At 36.5% G+C, this 21,639-nt stretch overlaps 2 protein-coding genes across 10 annotated transcripts; one reads left to right on the top strand and one right to left on the bottom strand.

Annotated features, from left to right (window-relative positions):
• Positions 1-3,232: 3,232 nt before the first annotated feature.
• On the bottom strand, positions 3,233-3,697 carry LOC130469581 (uncharacterized). Its single transcript, XM_056838946.1, has one exon. The coding sequence runs from the start codon at positions 3,695-3,697 to the stop codon at positions 3,233-3,235; it is 465 nt and encodes a 154-aa protein (XP_056694924.1).
• Positions 3,698-4,611: 914 nt separating this feature from the next.
• LOC110800610 (pentatricopeptide repeat-containing protein At1g79540) lies at positions 4,612-20,609 on the top strand. Of its 9 annotated transcripts, none has more exons than XM_056839982.1 (6): positions 4,612-7,463; positions 9,100-9,146; positions 9,315-9,428; positions 16,522-16,605; positions 19,676-19,780; positions 19,895-20,609. In XM_056839982.1, exon 1 carries the CDS (start codon positions 5,011-5,013, stop codon positions 7,393-7,395), a length of 2,385 nt encoding a protein of 794 aa, XP_056695960.1. In that variant the 5' UTR covers positions 4,612-5,010; the 3' UTR covers positions 7,396-7,463; positions 9,100-9,146; positions 9,315-9,428; positions 16,522-16,605; positions 19,676-19,780; positions 19,895-20,609. The 9 variants fall into 9 exon arrangements, with proteins under 9 accessions (XP_056695960.1, XP_056695961.1, XP_021861619.2 ...); XM_056839983.1 differs by having other exon boundaries at positions 9,049-9,146; XM_022005927.2 differs by having other exon boundaries at positions 8,940-9,146.
• The last annotated feature ends 1,030 nt before the right edge of the window (positions 20,610-21,639 follow it).

Here is a 21,639-nt window from a genome sequence, read left to right as displayed (position 1 = left end):
TCTCTGGTATTCTGTGGGATTATGGAGAACATCTCCTAACTCAGGTGTGAGTTTAAGGTGAGCTTCAATAGACACTTTTACAGGTTTAGCCTTGTGCATTCCATATTCTTTGATCAAATCCAGAGCATATTTCTTTTGAGATAGGAAGAATCCATGATTGCTCCTATCCACCTCAATTCCCAAGAAGTATCTCAAAGCTCCTAAATCCTTCATGTGAAAATGAGAGGACAGAAGTGTTTTTACTTGCTGTATTAATGATTCATCATTTCCAGCTATGAGTAAGTCATCCACATAGACTAAAACAGCTACAAAAGACTTTCCCACCACCTGAGTGAATAGAGAGTAGTCAGTTTTGGATTGCTCAAAGCTGAATTGTTTTAGGGCTGATGATAGTTTTGCAAAACACTGTCTGGGGGCTTGTTTTAACCCATAGAGTGACTTTTTGAGTTTGCAAACTTGAGTTGGCTTGGGGTGATCTTTCTCTGTGATTTTACTATTCCACTTTGTATATCCTGCAGGGAGAGTCATGTACACTTCTTCTTCTAATTCCCCATGTAGGAAAGCATTCTTGACATCCATTTGTACCACAATCCAATCCTCTATGGCAGCTACAGCTAGGAGAGCTCTCACTGTTGTCATTTTTGCAACAGGGGCAAATGTTTCCCCATAGTCAACTCCATATTTTTGTCTACATCCCAATACTACCAGTCTTGCTTTGTATCTGTCCAAAGCACCATCCTTGTCTCTCTTGGTTTTATACAACCACTTGTTCCCAATAGCTTTCTTCCTTGGGGGAAGATCATTTATCTCCCATGTACCATTGCTCTCTAATGCCTCTATTTCCTCATTCATAGCTTTTCTCCACTTTTCCAACTTAATTGCTTCTTTGAACTGTATGGGGTCATCAACACCTATAAGGGCAGCAAGAAAGCTGGCAAAGGAAGGTTGCATTGTGGTGAACACCATGTTGGCTACATGAGTGACTTCACTGTCTGTGGTTGAGTCTGGTATGTTATGCTCATAATCCATCAACAAGAGGGGGGTTTTTTAGGTCTAGAGGTTCTTCTTGGAGCTTCTGGAGTGGCTTGGACAGGTGTTTGTGTTTGAGAGGGTGAAGGTTCAGGAGAGCTTGGCATGGATTGTGGTGAGTTTGGTGGGGTTTCAGTGGTTGTATTTTCAGTTTCATCACACTCTGAAGGTCCATCAGTTTCATCTACAGTGGGCATAAGAATAGGCAAGGGTTCTCTGTAGGGGAGAGTTGTTGTATGTTTGTTGTAGGGGAATACTGTTTCATGAAACTTTACATCTCTGGAGACAAAGCTCTGTTGGGTGTTCAGATTCAAGAGTTTGTAGCCCTTCTGAGTAATAGGGTAACCTAAGAACACACATGGAACTGCTCTTGCAGCAAACTTGTCCTTCCCCACATTAGGATTGTAGGCCATTGCCAAACATCCAAATACCTTCATGGCTGAGTAATCTGGTTTCTTGCCAAACAGTTTCTCATAAGGTGTTACACCTTTCAGCACTGTATTGGGAAGTCTATTGATGATGTAAGTTGCTGTCAAGACACAATCACCCCAAAACTTGAGTGATAGTCCAGCTTGAAATCTTAGAGCTCTTGCCATTTCCAACACATTTCTATGCTTTCTTTCCACTCTGCTATTTTAATTTGGCCTATCCACACAGGATGTTTGGTGCACAATTCCTAGATTTGCAAAGAACTTCTTGCATTGCTTATCATCCAACTCTAAGGCATTGTCAGATCTAATTACCTTGACTACTGCATCAAATTGAGTTTTCACAAATTTGACAAAGTCACATATTGTGTTGTATGATTCAGATTTTTCTCTCAACAGGTGTACCCAAGTTGCCCTAGAAAAGTCATCTACAATGGTCATGAAATACCCGTAGTTCCCTCTAGCATTCACCTTATATGGGCCACATATGTCAAGATGTATTAGTTCAAATTTTGAGCTAGCACAAGAATAACTAACAGGGTAGGGAAGTTTGGTGAATCTGACCATAGGACATGTCAAACAAACAACATCCTTATCACAATTAACATTTGCAATACAACCAGTTTTCATAACTTTGTTCATTGGAGCATGCCCCAATCTGTTATGCCAAATAGTACACAATTCTAAATTAGTTGAATTACAGTCAACACTATTGGTTTGTATTACACTGTTAGCTAAATTAGGTTGCTTCTGCTGGTGACCTTGCCTCTTATTTGTTCTCTCTACTGCTGCATCACTCTTCTCAGTTTCTTCCAAGTAGTACAGACCACATTGTAACCTTCCCAAAGCTCTAGTTTTCAGAGTTGCACAATCCTGAATCACACACAATTCAGCATGGAATTTAACCTCACACTTATTATCTTGTATTAACTTCCCCATAGAGATCAAGTTGTGTTTAAACTCAGGGACATATAACACATTTTTCAACTTTAAATCATTTCCTAGTGTGACAGTCCCTATGTGAGTTATGCTAGCAGTTTTCCCATTAGGCAAGTTAATTTTTGGACTCCCATGGACTTTAACAGCATGTTCTAAAGTGTTGTTGTTTCCAATCATGTGGTCTGATGCTCCTGAGTCTATGATCCATCCTTTCAGAACACTAAAAGCATTAGAGCATGATATCATACCTGCAAATCCAGTGTCCACTTCCTCATCTGTGTCATAGCTAGACTTCTTGTGGCTCACTGACATTGATGGGAGAAGTTTGATCAGTTGCTCCGGTTGTTCTGCAGTGAATGCACCACTCTCTTGCACAGCTTGAACATTTGCAGCCACCTTGTGACCTTGTCCAGCTTTGCTTTTGTTCCACTTGTTTCCAGTTGCACCACCCTTCTCCTTGCCTCTTTGTTGCTTCTTGTATTGAGGGTGCCACTTTGGATAACCAATGACCTTCCAACACTTATCAGAAAGGTGAGCCTTGCCTCCACACACAGTGCATCCAGTGTCTTGTCCTTTGCCATACATAGCAGCTGACTCCCCCTCATTTTTGACTTCAAGGAGGGTGTCCCTTTGGGATTCTTCCTGCTGCAGCATACCACAAGCTTCTTCCACGCTTGGTAAGGGAGTTTGCATGAGGATTTGACTTCTTTGAGCAGCATAGTCCTCATCCAGTCCATTCAAAAACTGGAACAGGTGTTGCTCTTCCTGTTGTTTGTTCAAGACTTGAACAAAAGCATTGATCTCAGGGGTCATTTCAGTGATAGGAGGGTAGAGGTTTAGGCTCTCAGTTTCTCCCCACAGGGTTTTCCAATCCGAGTGTAGTACTTAGAGATGGGTTGGCCTCTTTGTTTAATCTCATACACCTCCCTGTTCAGCCTGTATTTTCTAGCTCCACTTGTCTGCAGGTATCTCTTCCCCAATTGCTTCCATATCTCACTAGCAGTGTTCAAGAACATCACAGATTTCTTGACTTCAGGAGTCATGGAGCCAATCAGCCATGCTATCACCATGCTATTGCAAGTCTCCCACTGCTCTTGCTTGACACTATCAGTGGTGTCCTTCTTAGTTAAACCAGTGACAAACCCCAGTTTTCTCTTGGAGGCCAAGATTACCTCCATAGATCTGCACCATTCTCTGTAGTTGCTGGCTCCAGTGAGTTTGTCAACAACCACAGAATGCTGTCCATCAGATGGGTGCAGATAGAGAGGGTCTTGCATATCAGATAAAGTAATCTTCGACATTCAGTCAGGAATGCTCCAAGATTCAAACTTTAGCAGATTCAAAAAGAGAAGAACATAAGGGAAAAGTGTTTGGCTTAGAAGGGTTCAACTTTTCTCACAAAATTTCTCAAACAATGCTTGATTATACGCAACCTTGCTCTGATACCATGAAGAATCGAATGATTCTTAACACTGCAACCAAGCACACACTGAATAAGAGAAGTTTTGTGTTTAAGAGCTTAGGCGGCTGATTCTATTTCATTCAAAAAAATTGATTGTTACAATGATGTACAAGGTATATATACACACTAAAACCTAAGGATTGATACCTAGTACAATCAGGTAATATTTACAAAATAACCTTCACCACTACAGGACAAAATTAGGTGAGTGAAAGCCTCCAATGCACTGATGTGCTGCTGCAGGTTTTGGGGACCAATGCACTGCTGTGCTGCTGCAGTCTTTGATGAGCTTTTCCTCCATATTTCATCACATTAAAAGAAAGGCTAAAGTATATAAGGGAAAAGTTGAACTTGCAATTATATTCCACATGAAGTTTAACATAACCATTTTGGGGTAGATTATTGCTCCCTTATGCATTTTTCCGTTTAATGGTATTTTAACTTTGTTGTAAAATTGATTGAAAATGACATTTAAAGTTGTGTGTATTGTTATTATTATATTGACTTAACATAAATATTATACTTTTATAGTTATCCAGTGCATTGGCACGAGCACATACTAGTTTTGGGTTAAATTTGAACTGGGCAAACTTCGAGTCGGTTACAGAATGAATTCAATTCTAAGAATTTCTATGTCAAACTGGATCAAGTAGTTCGAATTTGGTGATTTTCTCAAACCGAGTTGTTTTATTTTTTTCTCAAATTAGTTGGTGCATGAAGAGAGAGAGTAAGTGATTTTCTCGAATCTGATGCTTTTAAATTGTAGGCATCTCACCCAGTCGGCCATTAGCCATGTATTAGTACAGTGATTGGAGGAGTTGTTAAACTTGTTACTCGAAATCGAACTTGACAAACCCGACGCTCTAGTAGTAGTAGTTCCGTATTCCTTCTACGGTTCCTCCGCAAACTTTAGCCAACAGGCCCACCGCCTACTTCCACCGTACTCCTCTCTCTACCACCACTTTCGCCGCCGCCTTTTACGTAACACTCCGTTTTAAAGCCGCCCACCGCTGCCGAAAATGCGACTCACGGTGGGCGAAATCGGCCATTACTCAACGCCCTTCAAATCTTTGTCTCCCTAAGTCTTTCATTTCTTTCTTCTAATACCAAAACTCCGATAAACCCCTAGACATTTCTGCTCTTGCTGCAACTATGAGAGTTGCTAATTTGATTCAACGCCCCATTTTTGTGCAAATCGCAAATTTCAGTAAACTAATTAAACCCCGTTTGTCTACCGAAAAATCCGACCCATTGACCCAAGTTATCACCATTCTTGAGAAATCTAACCCCATTGAACAATCCCTTGATCCAGTTGCCCACATTTTGGATCCCCGAATCGTGTCCTCCATCATGATGAAACCCCCAAATTTTCAAATGGGGTTTCGATTTTACATCTGGGCGATGAAGCGGCGCTCGCTTCGAGCTTGGGAGCTAAATGATTTGGTTATAGACATGATTTTGAAAGAAAATAGCGGGTTTGATCTTTGTTGGGAGACCCTTGAAGAGGTCAGGAAATGTGGGGTTGACATCCCATCGGAAGTTTTTTTCGTGTTGATTTCGAGTTATTGGAAGGCGGGGGATGCAGAAAAGGCGGTTGAATCATTTGGTAAGATGAAGGAATTTGGTTGCATACCTGATGTTTATACTTACAATGCGGTTTTATATATAATGGTGCAAAAACAAGTGCTTATGTTGGCATTAGCTGTGTATAATCAAATGTTGAAGTTTAATTGCAGTCCTAATGTAGCTACCTATAGCATTTTGATTGATTTTTTGTGTAAAAGTGGGAAGATACAAGACGCGCTCAATCTGTTTGTTGAAATGGCCCAGAATGGGATATCTCCGAATACCATAACATATACGATTGTAATATCGGGTTTGTGTCTAGCTAATAGGACAAATGATGCCCAAATTTTGTTGAATAAAATGACTAGTAGTGGGTGTCCTCCTGATTCAATTACATGTAATGCTATGCTTTCGGGGGTTTGTAAGATGGGTAAGATTGATGAAGCATTTTGGCTTTTGCAGTCCTTTCAGGATCAAGGGTATACATTGGGGATTAATAGTTATAGCTGTCTGATTGACAGTTTGTTTAGAGCTGGGAGATTTGAAGAAGCTAACTTGTGGTTTGGTAAACTGTGTGAGGCAAATATACACCCTGATCTTGTGTTGTACACTATTATGATCCGAGGTTTCTCAGAGGCAGGAAAGATTAAGGATGCTTGGAAAATTGTTCAAGAGATGACGGAAAGAGGCGTTGTTCCAGATACTCAATGTTACAATACATTGATCAAAGGTTTTTGTGATTTGGGTCTCTTGGAGGATGCACAGTCCCTTAAGCTTGAGATTTCAGAGAACAATTGTTTCCCTGACACCTGCACTTATACAATCCTCATTTGTGGTGCTTGCAGAAATGGGATGGTGGGGGAGGCCAAGAAAATATTCGAAGAGATGGAGAAAGTTGGATGCCTTCCTTCTGTTGTAACTTTCAATGCACTCATTGATGGGTTATGCAAGGCTGGAGAATATGAGGAAGCACGTCTCTTGTTCTATAAGATGGAAATAGGTAGAAATCCTTCTTTGTTTCTTCGTCTTTCCCAAGGCACTGACCGGGCGCTGGATAAAGAAGGCCTTGATAACTTGGTTGCCCGGTTATGTGATTCAGGGTCGTATCTTAAGGCTTATAGGCTTTTAATGAAGCTGGCTGATAACGGCGTTTTACCTGATACTACTACTTATAATACCCTCATAAATGGCCTGTGCAAGAGTAGGAACGTAAATGGTGCTTTCAAGCTCCTTAAAGAATTACAACTCAAGGGACTGTCTCCTGATTGTGTAACTTATGGAACCCTTATTGATGGGTTTTATAGCGTTGATAGAGAAGAGGAAGCTATTGGTCTGCTGAGGAATATGATGAAGAATGGGTGTTCACCGAACTCTACTGTCTACAAGACAGTTATGACTTGGTCATCCCGCAAGAAAAAGGTTTCAATGACCTTCGGTCTTTGGCTGGATTATCTTAGGAGCCTTAAAAATCGGGATGATGAAGCAATTAAATTGATCGAGGAACACTTTGAGAAAGGAGAATTGAGTGAAGCAGTCCGAGGCTTACTGAAGATGGACTTCAAGTTGAACAACTTTGATGTGGGACCATATACAATATGGATGAATGGGCTATGTGAAGCTCAGAGAGTAGATGAAGCTTTGAAGATTTTTAATGTTCTTCTGGAATTTAACATCACTATAACTCCGCCGAGTTGTGTGAAGCTGATACAGAATCTCTGCTCACAACAAAAATTGGATCTGGCTGTAAATGTTTTCCTCCATACTCTAGATAAAAAGACTGTGTTGAGGCCACCGATTTGCAATCAATTGTTTTGTGCTCTCTTGCGTTCGAAGGCCTATGTGAAGCATGCTTTTGATCTTCTGGGGAAAATGGAGTCGATGGGTTATAACCTAGATAATCATCTTGATCATAAAACAAAATCGCTCTGGCAATATCATTTGTACATGCAGGAGTCAGCGACTTCCAGCTGATATGCTCCCCTTGGGTTTTGTCTGAATGAAGGTTTGGTGTAGCAACACAGGCTGTGCTATTTGAATTGGTAAGGTATCCTGATACACTCGTGTTAATTTGTGCTTAATCATCAAACTTTGGTTATATCTTACGTTTGGATTATTGTTACTTGATTCGCTAGTAATGAGATTGGGGACGGGTTCGCAATTTGCTCTAATTTGCAAAATTAGACCAAAATTGTACTATTTTCATGTTATAATTCGTTTTTTGGGTTCACGTTTCATGGGGCGATGAGGGAATTAGGTAACACTAGATTAGAATAAAAGTGCTACTAATTTTATGAAAGTGCTAACATGGCAACATGCTCCATTTAATTTAGGCTACGCCTCAATATTTAGAAATCTCTTATGTTGCATCCCAACGTCCTAGCCAATAACTTGATTGTCGACAACGAGTTAACAACACATTTGCATACGAGATTTAGGTCATTGAAGCCTCTTGACCATCCTTTCCTTTCAATCCTGCATAGGAGTCCGTGGTCCACTTCCTTCACACTGGAAGTGTTTCTACATAGAGGTTTCTCCATCACTCCATGGAGATTCCTTGGGGTATTTTCATATTAGGGGCTGTTCTGGCTAGTGCTTAGGGAACTGATTTGCTAATGAGCAGTGTCTGCAGTGAGAATTATACTCCGTCCGTCCCATATTTATAGTCCCGTTTGACTAAAAACACGGGTTTTAAGAAAAGTGAAATATAGTACATAGGTAAATGGGAAAGTAGAATATAGTACAGGGGAAAGGGGAATATAGTACATGGGTAAGTGTATTATAGTACATGTTTTTGTTTGTTGTGTTTTCAATGCAATTTTAATTAATATTAGTATATGGGAAAATAGAGAAATTTGATGGCAAAAATAGAAGCAGGACAGCCAGGACTATAATTTTGGGACGCCCTGTTCGGAAAACAGGACTATAATTATGGGACGGAGGGAGTAGTACAGAAGATCTCCTGCTTAGATACAGGTCCAATTGTGTTAGTAATTAGTTTCATAAGCATTGTTCATGATAGCATGAAGGCTGTTGTTTGAAGTTTGCTGCAGCTGATCAGTTTAAAATTTAATGCTGAAAGCTATGGTGTGTAGGCATAAATTACACTTGCGCCTTTGCTCATTTCCATGTTATAAAGACTCTGAGCAGTCCTGCAGCTTTTAAATAGAGGATTGACCGACTGACTTTGTGGAAACATTAAAAAAAAACATAAGCATTATGCTTTGCTTGTAGGATTCAGTATGTGAAGTGCCCTTTTTTTCCTTTGTTAAAGGGATAAAACCCCTGCGTTGCTTCCTACCTATTAGCTTAACAAAATGACTGGTTTGCAGTAATATTTAGCCTTCTATAGTTGATGAGGTGATGGTTCACTGTACAGATCTTGTAAATTTTGTGCTACTACAATTTTGAAGTTCATTTTCTTTTTGTGGACTCACTATGTTATTAACAAGCAGAAAGTCAGGTTGTCTGATATGCCTTGTGCACTGTATTTTTCATTTTTCTTTCATTTGTTGCAGAGCCTTCTTTTGTTGAAGCATGCATATCGTCTATACCTTTGGTCATATATGTAGTATGTGGATTAATAGGAAAATGGACAGCTTGTAACGATCTTGTTTGCAATGTTAGTAAACAAAGGATTGACAAGTCCTGACATGACCAAGCAAAATCCTTTCTTAGGTATGCTCTGGGTCATTCGGTCATTCCACTTACAGCCTGTCTCAATCGTAAGTATCATCCAAGGACTTTACAGTCTCAGAAGTCAGAACACTCTATCACTCCCTTCTGTCATTATTATAGTCCATGTAAACTAATGATTACCTGATAAATGTATTGAAATTTTCTTTTCCCAATATAATCTCTCCTATCAGCTCATAATTTGCAAATTGATTCAGGAATGTCAAATGTCGACAGCAACTATAATTCCTGGAGGAAATTGCAGACTGGTTGGTGATTGTTTGAGCAATTCCAATCGTCATCTCTTTTTCTGCTCCCTTTGTATCTGTGAGGTTAGCAGTTAATTTTGCTCTAAATATTTTTATTTGTTTGTATGTATGTGCTTCCAAGATACAATAGTAATTTTTTATATTCTGTGTAACCTTTGAGGAAATAGGTGTTAAGTTAACATTGAAACAAGGCAATATAGAAAAATCAAGAAGGGATGAGTTTTGGTTATGTGAATGATCAATCCCTCCCTCCAAAAAAGTACTGTAATAGTTACTCTGTACATTTGACTAAACCAACATTATTGGTAATACAACCTTCATCAGTGTCTTTTTCCGCAACAAATAAACCATGTGCATAGTTTAAATTCCAATAAACACACATAAAAAACTCAATACATCCCTCAATGATCTCTTAAACCCATACAATTTGGACAAGAAACTTGTCAAATTCTCCAGATGCCATAAGTTAAATAGTGTACAATGACTTCTAAATGCATTAGAACATACCTAAAAAACCAAATGAAGAAGAAAGTAGTAAAAAAAGATGGATTGACAACATAGTGCAGTTGCAGCTAGTGGCCTTGGTTCAGTAGTCAATAGTTCGAACTGCTTAGGGATGACAATTCAATCCGAATTCGACCCCAGTCCGATCCGATCCGAAGAAAAAAAGTCCGACGAGTCCGAAATAGAAAATCAGTGTTCGAGTCGGATAAAATAATCCAAGTAGAAGTTGGATCGGGCTCGAATCTTGTGCAAATCCAACCCGAGCTCGGCCCGTCACTCCTTAGTCAACTTTTAATATAGATTGCCATAACCCTAGTTCTCAAACCCTCACTACCGCCCACTATTCACCTTAGTTTTAAAAAGCGCGCTTTTTGGCGCTTAAAGCTCGGAAGCTCAGAAGCTCACAGCAAAACACTTCTGCCAGCCGAAGCCTAGCGACATACAAGAAGCGCGCGCTTCCTAGCCCTTCGGTGCTTCTGCGTTTCCTAGCGCTTTTGCGCTTCTTGTAGTCTGGGCACATCTGACCCTTCTTTTTTATAAAAAATAAAGCCACGTGACTCTAATCTTCTTTTTTAAAGTATCACGTGATTTCTTTTTCTTTTTTGAAAAGCGAAAATTTGGGAAGTTTTTGAAAATCCTAGTGCAATTTTCTCCCGTAGCCCGATTTCTCTAGCCTTCTCGCCGGATTTCTCCCGTCGGATTCTGAATTTTTCTTTCATCGTTTTGATTTCTCTTTTTTTTTTCATCTTTTCTTTCCATTTTTTCTCCATAGTTTCTGAACTTTTGAAATTTTATTATTCCTTTTCGGGTGCGCTTCGCCTACGAAAAGCATGCGCTTCAGTGCGCTTTTTAAAACTAAGCTATTCACAAGTCTCCACTCTCGAGACTACTCTGCTCTTTCTCATTCGTCTGCTCCTTCTCTTTCTCTCTCATCTGCTACTCCTCTTCTTGTGATTTTCTGCTATTCAATTCATTTCTATCTTCAACAATAAGAAAATATAGTGACGTTATACCACTCTTGAAATACCAAGCATACTTAATCGCCAACGACAACACCTACCAATTTCATATCCAAACTTGAATGTATGTTACTGAGACTTGATAGCCTGCTTACAAAAAAGAGGAGAGACAAGGAGGACCAAAATCTGATATTGTAAACTATTTCTCAAGCTTTTGACATCATCTCTGTGCAAAAACCATGCTATTCTCCCATATCCCAGCCTCATTCTCTTCAATATTCATCACTGATAGTACATTTGCAGTGCTGCACTCACTAAGTCCTCAAGAGCAATTGATGCGTGATGGATAGTTGGAAAATGAGCAAAAGTTAACCCCAATTTTTTATTCAACGAACAAATTTAGATAATTTAAGACTGTATTTTCTCTTTCCTCTTGAAATTGAAGTAATGAAAAAACTTTGTGCAAGATTTTGTAATTCACGGGGTAAACATTTTCGAGGCATCTGAATCAATAATTCAACCATACTAGGATACATGGCTTGTAATATTTTCCTTTTTATTAATTTATAATTTATCATGATGTACATGAAAATCTCTTTTTCAAGAAGATGCAATTGAATCAATAATTCAACCATACTAGGATACATTGCCAATTAACCATTTAATTTCTCTAACTAAACGACTTAGTTTTCCAGACCTATAATTTATTTGCCAGTAAGTTTAGGAAATACTTATTCCAAAGTCAGCACTGGTTCTAATTGAGGCGGATCCGGGTTGAATGTAGCGTAATCCGTCGGATCCGGAGTTGGAGTCGGATTCAGAGTCGCTAAAAGGGTCCGGTTGTTACACGGGTCAGAGTCGGATCCTAATATCTTATACAGTCTGACCGAGTCCAAGCTGTTGCCATTCCTAGTACTGCTTGCTGCTCAAGGCCATGGTCACCACCATTCGTGCTCGTGGTCTTTGTCTATTTTTTGTTCAATTGTCTTGGTGATGGAATATCCAATTGACTTAATGTTAAGCCTCGGTTGGCCACATAGGACCACCAGTTTTCTCTCCTCTAATGCTTTATAAATCTTCATGTGGAAATGACCCCTTCAAGAGCTTCCCGACTTCATGGCCTAGCAAGTTAAGTTTGTAGCTTTGTGTTGTTCTTCAGAAGGCTATCTCTCATGTTGACTGTTGCACCTTTGTATGGAGCAATATATTTACTCAAGAAGTCAAGATGTCCATTGCAAGGTTGTTATATTGGACATGAATTTCTTGGCATCCTGTTTACTGTGAACAATCTTTCTAACATTAAAATTATGAGTTTATTCAGCCAATATGCTTATTTAATGTATCTTGAGCACATCAAATCTCTCTTGATTTCTCTCAAGCTAAAACAAATGATATGTTCCATCTCACATTGGTTGTGATAATTCAAAATATTTTGGCACTACCATTTCGACTTTGGAATATTCGTCAAATTTTGCTAAGCCAGAGTTATTTAACGAGGAAGGTCCACTACTCATTTGCTATTTATCAGACCAGCGTGAAAATAAGTAATAATTCTGAAATAAGGGGAAGAGAACATAGCATGAGATTAGGGTTGGGATTGAGTGTCATGCTTAAACAAATACTTTCTTCATCCCTTTTGTTTGTCCCATTTCTCTTTTGTTACTTTCTTATATTGAGTGGATAGGTAAATTTGTCTTTTTGTATTTGGGGTAGGAGAAAAGTAGAGAGAAGTTAACGGACCATGTTATTTAAATAGGAAATGGAGCAATCTCAAAGGGATAGACCAAAAGGGAAAGTGGAGCAATATTTTAGGGACGGAGGGAGTCACTTTTTTCAATCTAGGATTGATTGCACATGGACAGTTATGACAGGGACATGTTTCTTGTGGGGAACATCTTCTAAAATGACACCTTGGTACATCTGGAAAAAAGGGAAAGTGGAGCAATCTTTTAGGGACGGAGGGAGTAAATACTTTTTTCAATCTAGGATTGATTGCACATGGACAGTCATGATAGGGACATGTTTCTTGTGGGGAACATCTTCTAAAATGACACCTTGGTACATCTGGTCTTACCACATGGCACAATAGTACTGGTGTTACTTCAGTATCTATTGACTTAAGTTGGTGATTTCAGCTTTTTCCAGAAGAACCTTGACCTTGACCAGTTGATGGTAAAGTAAAATCTTACCCATTTCCTTTAGTCCCAGTCATTAGCGGTTGCTATAGCATCCTCTGCAATTTTATTAGGAGTTTCATAAATCAGCTTGGTGCCTGTGCTGCCTGCAGTGCTTGAATTACTACAAATTGGATGGTGCAATCGGCACCCCGGTTAAAACGACATAGTTTCGCTAAGTTTAGCCTGCGTGGATTTTGTTTTTTTTTTTTTTTTTTAATAATAAAAAAAACAGAATCATAAAGCTGAATTAGCGGGATTCATTTGAAACTTACAATTAAATTAATGGCTATTTTTGGCAAAGTTTAGGGAGAAAATTCATTGAATATAAGTGGAAGATTTATTTTTTAAGAGAGAGAACTATTGCATCAGAGGAAATAATTTTCGAGTGAAAAAAAAGCTCAGTGGGAGAATTATAATGGAAATTGCGAGATTCGAAGTGATTTGGATTGTCGATTTCGGCAGCTTTTTAATGTTAGCGAAATTAAGGTTTTGAATTTGACAAAGGTATTTACGATTTTCGGTTTTTTATTCTTTTTTTGAGTTTGTTTAATTTTCTTATTTTGTGTATGTTATGAGGTTGAAGATGATGTTCGATTTGTTTTGATAGTTTAAATGTATACTCTTTCACATGTTATTCGGTTTGAACTATATGTTATCTGGGTTTTGAGTTATATGTTCTTTTAGTCTATGTTCTTTGGGATTCTATACGTTCTTTTACGACTTTAGTCGGTATCCTTTCATTTTATCTTACAAAGTCTTTGTTTTTATTCATGGCTTCTCAAGTTGTTTTTCCCCAATGTTTTATGGTTAGATTTGTGCTTCCCCTTTTTCATAACATTTTTGCTCCAATTAAGATAAAGGGAAATTCTCTATGGTAACATTATACTTTTGTACATTCTCTGCGGTAGCAAAATTTTTAAAACTTTCTCTAAAATAGCATTAAGAATATATAATCTCTCTAACATAGCATTATTTTAATGATTTCAACCTAATTAACTAAAATAATGACCATGGTTAAATATCAAGAAAATTACTAAATCACCCTCTTTAGCCCATCTCCTCAATTCTAAGGCTTTAGCCTGTAATTACAGTGTACAATGCTGAAATTTTAATGATACATGAGTCTTGACTGTCTGCTACACGACGATAGAGTGTGCAATAACCCCCTTGGTGGCTTTGTTGCTGGGATATTCATGAAAAACAAATGAAAACAATGATATCTAGCTAGAATTTCTCTTTCCAAGAACTGATTGAATATGGTGCACAACCTGCTATGTTTACTCCATAGTGTGCAGAATCATTGCTGACATATTCATGGAAAATTGTCATTCACCCAAATCTAGCAGTAATCATTCAACTAATTTGATTCGCAAGTCTTTGTTTACTTCATGAGTAATAAACCGATCAACAATAAGTTCCTGCAAACAACCTAAAAGTCACCCAATTGAATCGATTTAACGAACAATGTTAGCCCTCCATCAGTCTCTCTGCTTTTCTGTGTGTGTGTGTCCACCATATTTCTTGATTATAATCTTCAAAGTTTTGAGCTTTTCGGCGTTTCTGGCATTACACACAGCTATAATCAACAAAAATGCAAGCTGCTCTCGTCATCCCAAATGTGGGTTCAAATTTCGCTGCTCCCTGCATTTCAAGACGAGTATCTTCAAGTGTTCAATGCCAACGCCGTTTGAAATGTGTCTCTGCACTCACAACCCCGGCAGAATCACCTGCATTGGTTACATCAAAATCCACAGAGGGAAAGCTCAACAAGCATAACTCTAACAAACAAACAAAGAATTGATCAACTTAAAGTAGCAGAACTTAGGTCGACAAAATTGGGCGAACGAAAATGATAATCTATACAGAAAATGAATCAATCAACTATTTTCTATGAAATTGAGCTTTAACAAACACGATTTAACTTCAGCCGATGCATCTTTAAGGTTTAATTTTTCCGTAAGAATCAATTACGAGTTTCAGTTTTTGACCAAAATTTGAGACGAAATGTTGAGGTGGACAAAGTATATCATCTCACATAAGAACACTCAACAATGTAGAAGAAGGGGATGGAAGGGATGAGAGGAAAATATATGATCTCCAGCCACTATAATCAACCAACAACCCCTCATTTGAAGAACATGATTTTTTATGTTAACAGACGAAGATGCTTTAATCTAATCAAACAAGGGGCTGTTGGTTTTTTCTTCAGAATTTTTGCTGGGAATACTTGAGATTAGTAAAAAGAGGGTGATTTAGTAATTTTCTTGATATTTAACCATATATGGTCATTATTATTTTAGTTAATTAGGTTGAAATTATTAAAATAATGCTATTTTAGAGAGATTATATATTATTAATGCTATTTAAGAGAAAGTGTTAAATTTTTTGCTACCATAGAGAATTTACAAAAGTATAATGCTACCATAGAGAATTTCCCTAAGATAAATCAGGAGTTAATGTTAAATTAAAGGTTTTACGAATAATTTTATAAAAATGAAGGTTTAAATTTATTGTTGGAATTTTAAACGGTAGTTTTCGAAAAAATATGTTCTTTGTTTGCTCATATGTCCTTTCTTTTATCTATATTCTTTGTACTTTTCCTTCATGACCTTTCATTAAGAAAGGGTACATAAACCAGATTGTTGAAGTACATTCGAGTCTCGATGATGATGGAACCTAAGACTGTCAAAATTACATTAATTTAGAAATGTTTTCTGTATTTAAATGATACAGAATGATTTTCTCTCTTAAAAATTGATGCAAAATAATTTCCTATTTTTGTGTTTTTGTATTAAAAAAAACTCCTCTTATTGCCTCAAAAACATTTCGTGAAATTGATCTGTGTAGCACTGTAGTTATGGACACACAAAGCTTTTTTTACCTGCTCCATGCTTAAAGTGTTAGTCTAGTTAACAATTCTTTTTAATATTCACATTCAGTGCATACCAACATAACAAAATGCTGTCTGGTTTGTTTGTTGAGTGTGTGTTTGTGATATTCTTCTGGTGGTCACCATTTCTAGGTGGACACCATTTGAGGGAAGTATCTTCTAGAATCCACCGAACCGGGTTTTTTTTCCAACGCCATAATTTTGAAACTACAGATAATGGTCAGTTAGTATTTAGTCTAGAATGTTAACTCTGTTTGGTTCAACTTATTTTGTCTCAACTTCTTATTTTACCCAAACTTGTCTGAAGTTATCCGAACTTTTTTGTTTGAGCTTGTCTGAAAAAACTTATTTTGTTTGAGAAAACTTTTGTCTGAACTGATTTTGGTTGAATTTATCTAAACTTGTTTTAACTCGTGTGTAACTTCTTTTGTATGAAATAGGTCAAAATAAGTTAAAATAAGTTGAACCAAACAGACACGAAATGTCATTGACACTTTACGAGGTTGCCCAAGGATTAGTTTGTGTTTTAGCTATGAGACCTATGACAGTTTCACTTGCTTAGTAATATCTTTTTTGCAATATTAGAAAAATTATGAATGATGATTGTTTCTGATTCCTTGCTGCAGGTTGGGCATGAAAGAGGAGCTTGGTTCATGGCTGGGCAAGTACTCATTAAGTCACTGCCTCACTGGTAAATAATTAGTTTGATGGTAATTTTCTTAAATCTATACTCCTGGTTTATTTGACACTTTCAGAAAGTTTGCATGAAGACCTTGGCTTATCAGTTATCAGAGCCTGCTGGATATGTTAGCATCTGCTTTTATATGCCTTCTGTTATAGTTCATGTATAGTTGTAGACATACAGGTCTTGGTACCAGAGATTTGAGAACCTTGAGTTACTGACAAAATTCCTTTGCTGTATTTACCTGCATGTTCTCATTTAAAATAAATATTTACTTGCATGTTGAGCTACAGAAAAGGGAGAACGACCACCGATACCGTTTTTTCTGTCTTGTTTCTAAATTCTTATTCCAAAAAATGTGCAAGGCGAGGCTGTTAGCTTTGCTGAAATCAAAGAAAAGGGGGAAAGAATACCTTTTGCCAGAATTAACAAATTCCTACTGATTAATAATGAAAGACACGATTCAGTCTACCATTTTACACATTTCCCTTGGTTGCTGAATATTATTTTACTCATTTTAAAAGCTATGTAGTAATAACTAAGACTACTTGATAATTCTATTGACCAGGTTTCAGTGTGAAGTTGTGAACAACTAATATAATGAGTTGGTCAAATTAGTAAAATACACAATCATCTGACGATGAATTGGGATATTTGGTTGTACAACTTGAAATCCCTTTTGGAGTTAAGGAATACTATTATTAGATAAATAATACTTCCTCAGTTCTTAATCCATTGCAAAATATCTTTTTTACGTACTCCATTGCAAACTTTGACCATTAATATTAATAATTACCTATAATTAAAAATTATAGAACTTTAATATTTTGAAATTACACAATGAAATGAATCTAGCAAGATCATACTTAGTACTCCCTCCGTTTTCTTAAGTTCTAACCACTTACTATTCATTGGGCCAAACTTATAAAACTTTGACCATGTCTTTTTATTTGTGTATAAGAAAAAAATTCACGAGATGACTTGTTGGATTTGTTTTATTATATATTTTTAAATTATCAAATTTTTATAATTTTTACTACTATATAATTGGAGATATGAATGGTCAAAGTAGTGCATCACTGCATTGGAGACCGCGCAAAATGCAAGTGAGTAGAACTTAGGAAATGAAGGAGTACATGATAATAAATTTTTTGTTTACATTTGATATAATATGCGGTCAGAGTTTGTAAAATTTGACCACCAAAAGATATGTTGCTATTGAAAAAGAACAAGGAAGTACAACATTGCATTATATACTCAATGCATAATGAATAAGTGGTTAAACTTTTAAAAGTTAAAACCCTCTTCCTTGTTTCACTCCAAATGGCTGTTGGCTGATGAACCCCCATTTTTGTGTTTTTGTCTCTTAAATCCAAACATTTTCCTTTTCAGAAACTTCCTCATAAACTCTGCAGTTACTTGTTAATTATCCTCGAATTACTCACCAGTTCCTTGTTAATTATCAGTTAGATTTAGTATTCTTAGGGTTAGGCTTCAGGTAACTGAGCTAAGCAGCTGATGCTACAGTCTTATGTTAGGAAATGAGCCATGGAAGTCATTGATCGGTTTGGGGGGATGTTTATCAATATCGGTGATCTTGCTGGCAAATTTAGGTTTAAATTGACTAAAGCTCAGGAATTTTCAAGCACTTTGCTAGTTTGCTGCCATTATCACCGGCTTCTTTGAGGTACCAGTTTTGGGATTTTCTTTTATACTCCATTCCATATTTTTGATCCCACTTTCTTTTAAATTGACTTCCCATTTTGTTTTTAAGATGAGGTTACTCTTTCTCCACCACATTAGAACGTTTTCTTTTTCAACTCATAAACTTTCTCTTGTTCCTGAATACTTGCAACATGTTGACTGGCATACTTGCCAAGACACTAGTTTGACCCTAATTATACACAATTTCATATTACTAAAAACTTAAAAATAAATGATATTTGAAAAATATAAGTTAAGACTAATCCAACAACATATTACACAATAACATTTGATTTTTATATATTAGTAAGAAAATTTTGTCAAATTTAATGTATGAATAGTGCAAAAATCAACATGTTGCAAGTATCAGGGAACGGAGGGAGTACTATTTTTTTTTTTTTTTTTTCTGTCTTTTCAATTTTTTCATTCTACTTTTAGTATTTGTTCTGTAGCTGATTGCTGTTTGAAAGTGAGAAGTTAAATACGGAACTTGGGAAGAAGTAATTTTTATAGTTCTTAGACTTTTTGTCTAGTTTTAATTTGATATTGATGTTTGAAATTTTGAATTTGACATGTTTTTGTTTTAGAAACTGTTCGATTGAAAGGAATATAAAGCAGTAGGAAAGTCATTTTTCGTGTCTGGTTTTAGTTTATGCATATGTATTGGACTATAAGGAATTAATAGGAAAAAGGCTTATTGATGAAATATTGGTTTCACTTTTAGCAAAATCGGTGGAGTTTGTAAGAAAGCAAAGAACATAAAATGTTCTTACGTACTTCCTACTTTCAATTTTAAGACTAAATAATGATTTAGATTTAATTAACATTTCTCAACACCATGAATTTTTATGATCGTTATTGGAATAATTATCAATTTGATGTTGACTGACTAATCGTTATGAAGAATTTTTCTTTGAATAGTATTATTGGTTGGAAATTTGAAGCATGGATGACTCATAGAGTTCAAGTTCAAGTTCAAGTTCAAGTTTAGGTCTATATAAGTATATAACATTATTAGGGCCTAAAGGTGTATACTAGATGAAATATGAGAACAGGGGAAAGAAGACGAGAAAATGAAAAATTTAACTACTTCGTAGTAGATAGGTAACTAGAAAAAAATTATGTTATTTCTGCTGTCATATACGAAGTACTTTGATAAATTTATCAGTGAAAATTATTTATATGTTAGTAGTATTGCCGTATTAGTTTTCTAATTGAGTTAGAAAACCGAAGTCATCTAGAGAAGTAAATATAATTAAGAAACTTGTAGAATCCTTAAAACTGGTAAATCGTAAAACAAATCTATCAACTATGTAATTTCTTCCTCTTAGTAAGATGTTGATTTCTGTCACTGTTATAGTTTTTTGATTTGTCTTCACCAACTTTTTTTGCAGGGTGCAGTTGAGAGTTTTTAACAAGGGTTTCAATTGAGATGGCAAAGAATAAATAATGTGTTTATGGCATCTATTGCTAGTTTCTAGTTTCTACTCCGGTAATAGGTAAGCTGTCAACTTTATATTTTCGTCTCCACCTCTTGGTTGTGTCCTCTCGAACTCGAGAGATCCAGTAACTCTCAAGTTAATGAACTTTATGGTACTTTTGGTTTCTGACAGATGGAAGCAAGGTGGCATATTTTATTTTATTTTTTAAAAAATGGAAAGATATGATCTGGGCTTAATGGTGGAGTTCTTTACTTCCAACAGATTAATTGTGGACTTATGGTAAAGTCTTGTTCTTTTACATAATAATAATGCCGATTCTCAGTGTGGAAGAAGAATGATGAACTGTTATAACACTTTCCCTTTCCCTTACTACTCCTGGCTTTCAGGACTTTTGTAGGAGGGTGTTTAGTTCACATAACATTAGGTTACCCAAAACCTCATTGGGTTCTGCTCATTCTAAACCCCTCAACAAAAAGATTAGAGGAAAAGGAAAGATAATCTGAAAACCCATTCTAACTCCTTTGCTGGCCGCCACAGCCAAAATCTCCAAGCCACCGCCATCAACTTTGCTGTCATACTTTTTTTTTTTTTTTTTTCAAATTTTGAAATGGAGCGAATGAAGCTCTTGTTTGAATTTTCTTGTGCTAAGATTGTTTCCCAATTTCACATCAATTTCTAGATCAAACTAGGATATTGGCTGTAGCTAGGTGAAACAGCACACCTTCTCTGGTAGGCTTTCTTATTCAAAAACTTGCTCAGTTTTTTTCATCATGTTCCATAAACAATTGACTGATAGATTTCATTCTGAATATTAGAGATATCTCTTCACTGAATTGTTTGTATTGTTTTTAGATGCAGTAATATATACCAAGTACAATTTTCATTACTTGAGTTTTTTTCCGGATTAGATTTATTCGTTAATTGTAAATTATTATTATTGCAAGGTATCAACAATCGAGTTCCAAACTTGTACCATCATGGTTTCATTTTTACTTTTTATCCATCATGCTTAGCAATGCAGCCTTGAAGACTTTTATGTGCCGACATAATCTTAGTAAAGTAGATGAATTTTTACAGAAGAAAAGCGAATGCAAATTCACTGAATTAGTTAGTGACATTGCAGATAATGATTATTCGACATGATGGTACAAGTTTAGGTAGTGTTCAAAACCGACGCAGAATAACCTGTTGAAGCCAACCGACATCCTAGCCGAATATATCTGAGAAATAGTGAGATTAAAATCGACCTAAACTGATTTGTTGACCCAAAATCTAATGTAACTGTGAATTCAAGACTCGAAACCGAACCGCTAGCAACCCGAAGAGATCCGTAACCCGATTTGCGCTCGTAACTTACCAAACTAAACCCGCATCCGATCCTATAGCAATCTGAAAAATGATTTTACCCGATAACATCTGCAATTAACCCAACCCGATAAGACCCGATACTCCATTTAACACGACCCGCGTCTATCATAATCCAAATTCAACCGAATGGTTCTAATCCGACCCGATTAAATTTGATATCTGAAAATAACCAAGTCGAGTTAACCTGATAAATGAAAGTCGCCCGAGATAAAACGAAATAATACCTGATTTTACAGGACTCTTATTCAATTTACTCTTTATAAATCTAGTTCAAGTTAACCGAATTGAACTATTAATTATGTAAATCCAACTCATAAATGACCTTTTTTTTTAAGTTCTATTTTTTTTAATAGTAAAAATAAGGTTAAATTGTTTTTTACCACCTAAAAAATTTGAGAAATTGTTTTTTACCATCTAAAAAAATAAAAATTGTTTTTTACCACCTAAAAATAAAATAAAAGTTGTCTTTTACCACCTCTTAACTATAAAATGGTTGAAAACGTTATGTGAAGTAATGGGAATTAAGGGGAAAAGGTGGCTTATATGCA

Source organism: Spinacia oleracea, chromosome 3 (genome assembly GCF_020520425.1).
Source record: "Spinacia oleracea cultivar Varoflay chromosome 3, BTI_SOV_V1, whole genome shotgun sequence".
In the NCBI taxonomy this organism is placed as follows: Eukaryota; Viridiplantae; Streptophyta; class Magnoliopsida; order Caryophyllales; family Amaranthaceae; genus Spinacia; species Spinacia oleracea.
Note: the sequence above shows the minus strand (reverse complement) of the source record. Positions and strands in the feature narration are given on the sequence as shown.